At 39.9% G+C, this 8746-nt stretch overlaps 1 protein-coding gene across 1 annotated transcript in view; it reads right to left on the reverse strand.

The window, feature by feature from the left end:
• The window catches only part of SRD5A1 (steroid 5 alpha-reductase 1), a gene marked incomplete at its 5' end in the record, with an annotated part of 24914 nt that overhangs the window by 3770 nt on the left and 12398 nt on the right, over positions 1–8746 (reverse strand). Inside the window, 2 exons of the mRNA XM_009278714.2 lie at positions 2038–2188; positions 4455–4556. Of these exons, the coding sequence (XP_009276989.1) occupies positions 2038–2188; positions 4455–4556 (253 nt within the window). The remainder of the gene's footprint in view (positions 1–2037; positions 2189–4454; positions 4557–8746) is intronic.

Here is an 8746-nt window from a genome sequence, read left to right on the forward strand (position 1 = left end):
GCTGGCCAGGGGGGCCGCTGCTCGGGGACTGGCTGGGCATCGGTCGGCGGGTGGTGAGCAATTGCATAATTACTATTTTATTTTATTTTATTTCATTTCAAATATTAAACTGTTCTTACCTTAACCCGCCAGTTTTCTCACTTTTACTCTTCCGATTCTCTCCCCCACTCACCGGGGCGGGGGCAGTGAGCAAGCAGCTGTGTGGTGCTCAGTTGCCAGCTGAGGTTAAGCCATGACAGTCCTTTTTTGGCATCCAACATGGGGCAAGAAGGGTTTGTGATAATAACAGATTAACCAGAGCACATTAAGGAATTTATATCTGTTAACAGTTGCAGGTTACAATATTGATTCATCTGTTCTCAATATTAGTTTATCTGATCTGCATCATGCTCTTTTTTTGCTATACATGTTAAGTTTGGTGTTGGATTTTGCAGTTTGCTGTGCTCTGCAGTGATTAGTGATGTTTTGCCTGGGAGATTTATTAAAACACTGGCCTTGAGCTTAATCTGGTATTTGAGCTTTGTACTGAAGCTATTACTGTACTTAGGTAAAATTAACTCTATCCCAGCTGAAACCAGGACACAGTGCAACAGAGATGTCCACAAACTGGAGAAGAATCCAGCAGATGGTCATTAAGATGACTGCATAGCTGGAATATATGATATAAGAGGAAAGGTTGAGGGTACTAGGCTTGTTCAGCTTGGAAAAGAAGTTAAGAAGAACATCTAATTGCAGTCTTCCACTACCTACAGCGATATTAGAGAGAAGACAGAGCCATACCCTTCTTGGAGGTGCACAGCAAGTGGACAAGTAGCAGGGGATAAAAGTTGCAACATGGAAAATTCCAACTGGACATAAGGAAAAAACCCTCTTCCCCATGAGAATGAGAAAAATCCTGTTCCAGTGCTTTGCCAGAGACATGCTGAAACCTCCACCCTCAGAGACACTCAGAACTCAACTGGATGAGGACCTGGGCAACCTGGTATAGCCTTGAGGTTAGCCCTGGTTGGAGCAGGTCACACCAGATGACTGGATTGGACATCCTTCAGATGCTCCTCCCCATCTAAGCTATTCTATGACTCTGCTCAGTAATAGAAGGTGGTAAAACAAGGAGAGATGGTCACAGGCAACAGGCTTGGAAGGTTCAGGTTGGATAGTAGGAAAAACTTGTTCACTGGGAGGGTAATACAGAACTAGAACACCCACAAACAAGGTACAAGAAAAACTCCATTTCTGGACGTTTTCAAGACTCCACTAGACATAGCCATGGCTGCCCTGACACTGTTAGCAACGGCATTTTTTTCAGCCTATTTCCTCCATAAATTCAGGCTTATTTCCTCTTACACCACTAAGTTTCAGCATGAGAACCAAAGCAGGAAGCTGAAAATAACCAAAATAAGATTAAGGTGTTCAAATTCTTTTAAATGTGCTATTTCTTAAAGGGAATTGTTTCAAGAAACAAGTCTTCTCAAACTATGATCCTTCTGTTAGCAGGAAAGCCACATTATGAATACAGTACATTAGCAGTCACACTGTTAATTACAGAGCAGAGACTTTATTAAATATCATCTACCAGAATTGTTTTCATATTGTCTATACACTTGATTGTAGACAATATGATATAGACTTGACTATAAAGGATGCCTGTAACAGAAGCCATTAGAGTGATTTTCAAAATTTTAATATTATAGAAACAAGTTCGAGCTGGAAGGGAAAGTATAGTGTATCATCAAGTAAAGAATTTTCCCAAATGTGTCTATAATCTTTACAAGTCCAGGATGAACTATGTTCATTTAAAAGCCATTATTTTGACCATCTCATTGTACATTGTGTGTGCGTATGCTCAGTACTATCCCCTTGAAATTCTGCAGTGCTTAATACTACTCAAAGAGTATTCTCTATCATATTCTCCACTGCAGTAGCAAAGTCTTTCACAAGACTTGCTCTGCAACATCCCTATGGGATGAGGCATAATTTGTAAAATGGAAATGAAGTGTAGCATAGAGACAACAGAAATTATAAGACACAAACACTTACTGGTGGTGTTGTTTTGCCCTTGAACCCAAGATGAAAAGTGTACACAACGCAAATGCAAGGCTTTCAATGGTGCAGCAGGCAAGGGCAAACCCAAACCATTCCAGGATCTCTCCAAAGAAGTTGGCTCCACTGACATACTCAAACATTCCTCCTAAAAGCAGGACAGAGTTACGTTAAAAGCACCTTAATCAAGGAGATGTCCAATGCTATCTTTTACTGTAAGTCCAATAAGAGCTATAACACCAATGTCTATTTATATAATTTTAAAGGCAGTAGAAGCAATGTTTTTCAGTTCAAGCTGTACTATGAGGGATCACTTCAGACCTCATTCTAAGACAGACCTTCTCCAGCTCCATTTTTCCCTCTTTAAATCATGGAAGAAAAGCAGATTTACCAGTATCAGAAGTGATTTCATGCCTCTGTAAATAATTATTTAACAATGATATCAAGCTGGCTCTTTGATCATAAACTAAACCTCTTTTAAATTACGTAAATATAGAAAATATGCTCCCCTTTAAGAGCCAGAGAAAATACTCCTAGGGTTAATTAGCATACAATGTTTAATTTCTTTAAGTACTTCAGAAATTAAGGTAGTTGTGAACAGTATTATTATTATGAATTCAAGTTCCAAATTTATCCTCTAGTTCAAAGCATGTTGCCCTTTTGTTCCTGTCCCCCATCAAGTCTACTACTTCAGCTCTGACACTCAGTGAAATAAGTAATTGGCGGTCTGCGTTACATGTGTTTTACAGCCAATTATGCATAAACAGTCAGTACTCACCTGCTGGGAGTTTTATAAAAGAAGAACTTTCACCCTCATCCCAAAGTTAGTGTACAAATTGATGACATCTCAGGATGTGCTTCACATCAGTGAAGTAAGACCAAACATATTTGCCAAGTGTAATAAAGGACATGTTTTGACCTTGCTTTAATTACTTTGCTTTTGTGACAAAAGAGAGGCAGAAATCTAGCACTTAAATTGGATAAGCAATATCAAAAAGACCAACTCCTTCTGATTGTGCAGCAAATAACATCTTATTTCCTTCAGAACTTTTTGTACACTGAACATAGCACATTCTTACATGGGCACTTGGATTTACATCTATTAAAGATATGAAGTTATCCTCTTGGTGAAAAATAACAATCTACCATCTTATATATCTAGTTCTTTGTTTTATTAACAAAAATCTCACTAAAAACCAAGAGAGGGCAACAACTAAAGGAAAAACTCAGAGAAACAGCAGAATTCAGAGGTAACTATTATTTTTCTGCTCACACTGAGTGTAATATACCTGGAAGAGTCTAATGCTTCCTGAAGTGTCAATAAGCATTAACACTTCAACAGGCTCCATAAGAAGTACTTTCATTTTCTCCATTTTCCCATGAAGGCCAGAACTTTTATGCCTAACTTCCTCTGGATTTCTGTCCTCTCTTCCCAGTATCTCCATTACCGCAGTAGTTGTTGCTCTCCGATTACCTAAGATCCCTCCCTCTTCATACATGGGACAACATAAGATGGGCCAGCCACACACAGTTGCATAAGTAGCTGAGTACTTTCTGCCTGCCTCCCCTACTGGGATAATAATTTAAGTCTTCTTTCTCCACCCATCTGCAGATTCTCATAGAAGTTGTGGAATGCTATGTTACATTTTTACCCCTTTTTAAAAATACAGTCAAAGTTGGTCAAGAAATTCAAAGACTCACACAAACCACATGATATCATGAAATAGATCCTGCAGAATACTTGGCTTGAGAGGAAAAAAAATAAAATGTTTCCCACACGATGAAATATCTTCTTAAGGTAGACAACAGACTGCTATTTCCAGCTTCCTCTCTACCATAAATGACTATTTCCCCTAAAATGCACCAAGCTTTAGAAGGTCGTCTTTACACAGAATCATTTTAGGTTGGAAGGAACCTCTTGAGGTCATCTAGTCCAACTGCCCCCAGCTAAAGCAGAGTCAGCTAGAGCAGGCTGCCCAGGACCATGTCCAGTCAGGTTTTGAGTATCTCTACAGATGGAGACTCCACAGCCTTTCTGAGCAACCTGTTCCAGCGTTTGACCACTCTCACAGCAAAAAAAAATGTGTTCAGATGGAATTTCATGTGTTTCAATTTGTGCCCAGTGCCTCTGGTTCTGCCACTGGGCACCACTAAGAAGAGCCTGGTTCCCTCTCCTTTGTTCCCTCCCATCAGGTATTTATATACATTGGTAAGATCCCCCTGAGCCTTCTCTTCTCCAGGCTGAACAGTCCTGGCTCTCCCAGCCCCTCCTCATATGAGAGATGCTTCTTTTGCTATATAAATTTCTGTAACATTTTTACTCACCTCCAGGCTGAAGTCCTGGCTCTCCCAGCCCCTCCTCATATGAGAGATGCTTCTTTTGCTATATAAATTTCTGTAACATTTTTACTCACCTCTTGGTATCTTGTAACCAGTTTCCCCTGGTTTTCTCAGATTTCTGAGAATGTGATCAGAATGAATATTGATTGCCATGCCCATCAACCACCCTATAAAACCTGAAAAGAAATATTTAAAATAGTATCTTTAATACACTGAGCTGAAGTGCTCGATCAGAAAAGAAGCTACTGTCATATATCACATATTAGGCATATTGTCTCAAAGCAGTAATAATGTACACTGTATACGCAAGTCTGGTGACATCCTGGATAATCCCAATCCCACACTGAGCTCTTCAGTCAGCAGAGCTTGCAGTAATCAATAGGTCTCTAGATAAGAGTAGTACTGTAAGTATAAAGTTTATTCTTATGTTGCTAGACTTATATAAAAGTATGCATGTGCATATATACAGATGTAATTGTGTATTTCCCTAACTTCCACATAGAAAAACAAATACATAAAAATTTTAAACAGTGAAAGAATCAGCCATTCTCATTCCTGTCAAAAGGACACATCTTGGTGTTGTCATCCCCCCCTTTTTTTTTTATACTGACAATACACCAGCATTTCCATAGCAGACTTCTTTGCAATAAAAGGAATAATAAAATTGCGAAGGAATTGTACACTGTTTACTGTTCTCTTGTGTCATTTGGCAAGATGGCTTAACCACTTATACCAGGTTTTCATAGAAACTGAGATTATTGTAGCATCCTGCACCCTTACGTCTTGTTGCCATAATTGCACGGGATAAATCAAAAGGAATTCAGGACTGAAATTCAGTATTTTCACCCTTCCATTTTGAGTCTCTGGCTATGTTACCTATGCTATCTTCCTCTGAAGGCAGCATTTCTTGTTGCTAGGAGTAGACAACATTTGGGGTCTGATGGTAGATCTATTATATTGCTTTGAATCCTCCTCCAAAGCCACTGAGTTTTATTTAAATTACCAAGTAAATGCTAGTGAAGTGCTTCTAGAACAAAGTCACTTCACACTCCAGATAAAGACAGCTTTGCCTTTTTGCGCCCATAACTTGAGTCTTTCAGATGGTTCTCTTTCAATACAGAGAAATCCAGTAGTATGACCATCAGCAAAGAGACTAAGTGAATATCCAGCTGCATAAGGCCATGTGACAAGACCAGCAGGTTGTCAGAGTATACTTTACCAAGATAAGCTATATTTTGAAGTGAAGCTACAGATGTAGGTGGACCTTGCCTCTCAAACAAGCTGTTAGATAGGCAGCTTTCTTCTCTCAATCCCTTGTGGGCTGCGTTTACCTAAAGGTCCTAGCTGTCTGCTTCCACGTGGATTAGGAGGAAATGACTGCTCTGCAGAGAAATTGAGGTTTCTGCGTGAAAGCTCTTTCCATATTTACCTATATAAATCAAAAATGTTGTTTGATTAGCTTGTTACGATCTGCTGACATTACAAGACTAGTAGCAGAATTTGGTCATGTGAACAAGCATGTTTCTTAACCTTTCGTTCATACAGCACAGTGCAGTAAGTTTCCATTAGCAATCAAGGTCTGTAGATGCCATACGCAAAGTGTCTTTTGTAGTAAAATTTTATCATAATCCTTTCAACTATATATCCAATGTAATTACACCATCATGAGATAGATTAGATCAACGTAATGAGGAGTTTACAGACCAATTCATATAATGACAACATTTGAAAACACAGGGTCAATAATTCAAACGTTGTTGAATTCTACTTTTAGGAAAACAGATCATTTTAACTTTTTCCTTCAAAACAGATGTCTATCTGAACAGACAATATTGAACTCCCACTGCATCCAGCAACAAAAATAGTTTGCTTCTCTTCATGTTAGTAATTATGTATCCATTTGCTAATTGCCGGAGAAGATTGAGAAACCTTGAAAAACAAGGGATGTTATTCATGCAACTAAATAAGCAAGTCATTATCTCTATCCGTACAATAATTTGAAAGGAAATTTCTTAACAAGCACACAGATTAATGGTACTTAAATGTAAACAATATTTCTGCTAATTTACTTCAGTATTAGCATGAGGAAAAATCTATACTGAAAGTCAGTTTCAGTTCTGTGAAGAATAATAAGTTTATTTCTTGGGAGAGGAAATGAGAGATCCTTTGACTTCTCTGAAATGCCACAGTAATTTTGGATAATGTTACCTGTGTATTCTGTGTTAGTATCTGTTCGTAAATTAGTATATGAACTACTAAGAACTTGTCAGATAATGCAAAAAGACTGGAGCTTGCTTTAAGAGTGCCCAATTAGTCTAGAAGATTAGTTTGATTCCATGCATTTTTTTACCCCTCCTATTTGAAAACTACCACGTGTCAGAAGGAAACACTCAAATCTCTCTTCGTGGACAACAAGCCAATGAATGTAGGCTATTTTCACAGCATCCCTCTTCAGTTTGGAGATCCACTTTCCCCTGCATAGAAGTACTGCATAACCACGTTCCCTGTGCCTATACTCTGTGGGCATTGTACTTCACTGTCCTCGCCCTCAGATTCTCACCATGGCTGAACCCTAGGACTGCACACTGGGTATGCACCACGATCTGCGTGACTTGGCTTCCACCTAAGGCAAACAGCGGATATGTAAACAGGAAGGGAGCCACAGCATGCTCCAGTGGATTCTCAGATCCATAGGATGCACCACATACTATAGATGACCTCACAAGACTATTAAACTCAAGAGGCTTTTTTCTTTCATCAGAATAAACCTGGAGATTAAGGACTGGGTTCATACTAGGAGAATACTTGTATAAGAAGGACAGTAACTAGGTCTATATTGCCAAACAACCTAGTGCAACAGAAGAGTATGTGCGCCTTGTTGCACCAGTGCCCTCTTCACCCTCGCCCATATAGAATCTCACACAAAAAGACCTACTCTTGTTCCGCAGGCTATTTCAGAGTGACAGTACGGTAACTGTTGTCTGGCTCACCTCCCCACTCCAGGTTTCAAGAATATGCAGTGCAAGAAGCTGTATAGAAACAGCAAAAGGCCAGCTTCTACAGCTGCACTGAAAATGCCTGGTAGACACTTCAGGTGAACCAGTCCCTCATCTCAGATCGCATGGTTAGTCTTTCCAAGAAGGCACAAGATCATTTGAAACATCCAGATGCCTATAGATATTAGGAGAGACACTGACTAACCCACATCCCTCGGTCACAAGACCATATCCAGATATGGACAATGCCCATGCTCTCTTCATGTCTGTCCTGTGTAGAGAGCAGAGGTGGCATGAGGTGTGCTTGGTTGCCTGACTGCCAGATAAAAAGCCTCATGCAACGGACTAGGTGCTGATGTTCTGTCACCTGCACCTTCTGAGTTATAGGTACTGCTCTGCTTCGCAGCTGCTGCGAAGAAAAGTGTTTTGATGCACAGAAGGGTTAGCCATCAACATTAGAAGGAAGTAGTTGAATGGAGATTTAAAGGAGTAATAAGAGACACATGGCATACTACAAAGGGTTTGATGAAGCTAAAGCAAGCAAAAGAAGGAAGGAGTTTCCAACTAGCACTGCAGACAGATTAGGAAAGAGCCCAAGAGTGAAACACAGGTGCATATGCCCCTGTTTGTAGCATTCACTGCTTCAGGGTATCATGGGTACTCTTGGTAAGTTCACAAGCTTTTTATTGACACACGTGCATAAGGTACATGCTAAAAGTTTGAAGTTGTTCCCACATTGCTTTGCAAGCTCGTGGTTTTATCAAGTGTTGTACTGCATTTGAAGCAGAACATTTCCATTTCCTCTGAAAACAGATGGGTTCACTGCTCTGAACTAAACCAACACACAGTCTGCAGAAACCATGAGGGAACCACATCAAAACTGTACTGCTGTTCCAAATCAATTGCTGGTGTAGATATAAGATATTGCTTTCCCAGGATTAACTCCTAAACATCTGAAAACAAACAGTCAATCTGTATACTAAGGCTCCACAGAGAACACATCAGTTGTTTGAAACCTCCCACCATGATGGTTAATCAGCCTCACTTCTCCAAATTTCCGTCTTTGCTGCAAATTTATCTCATTTCAGCTTCCAACTACTTGTCATGGTTTAACCTCAGTCGGCAAATTTTCATGTTCAGCCTCGGCGGCCACGGGGCCCCCCCCCAGCCGCTCGCTCACTCCCCCCCACCCGGTGGGAGGGGAAAGAATTGGAAGAGTAAGAGTGAGAAAAACTTGTGGGTTGAGATATAAAGAGTTTAATAATTGAAATAAAATGATAATAATAATAATATAATAATAATACTACTACTACACAAAGCAAGTGATGCACAGTGCAATTGCTCACCACCCACCGACCGATGCCCAGCCA

The sequence above is a fragment of the Aptenodytes forsteri genome, unplaced genomic scaffold (genome assembly GCF_000699145.1).
Source record: "Aptenodytes forsteri isolate BGI_AS27 unplaced genomic scaffold, ASM69914v1 Scaffold194, whole genome shotgun sequence".
Lineage (NCBI taxonomy): Eukaryota > Metazoa > Chordata > Aves > Sphenisciformes > Spheniscidae > Aptenodytes > Aptenodytes forsteri.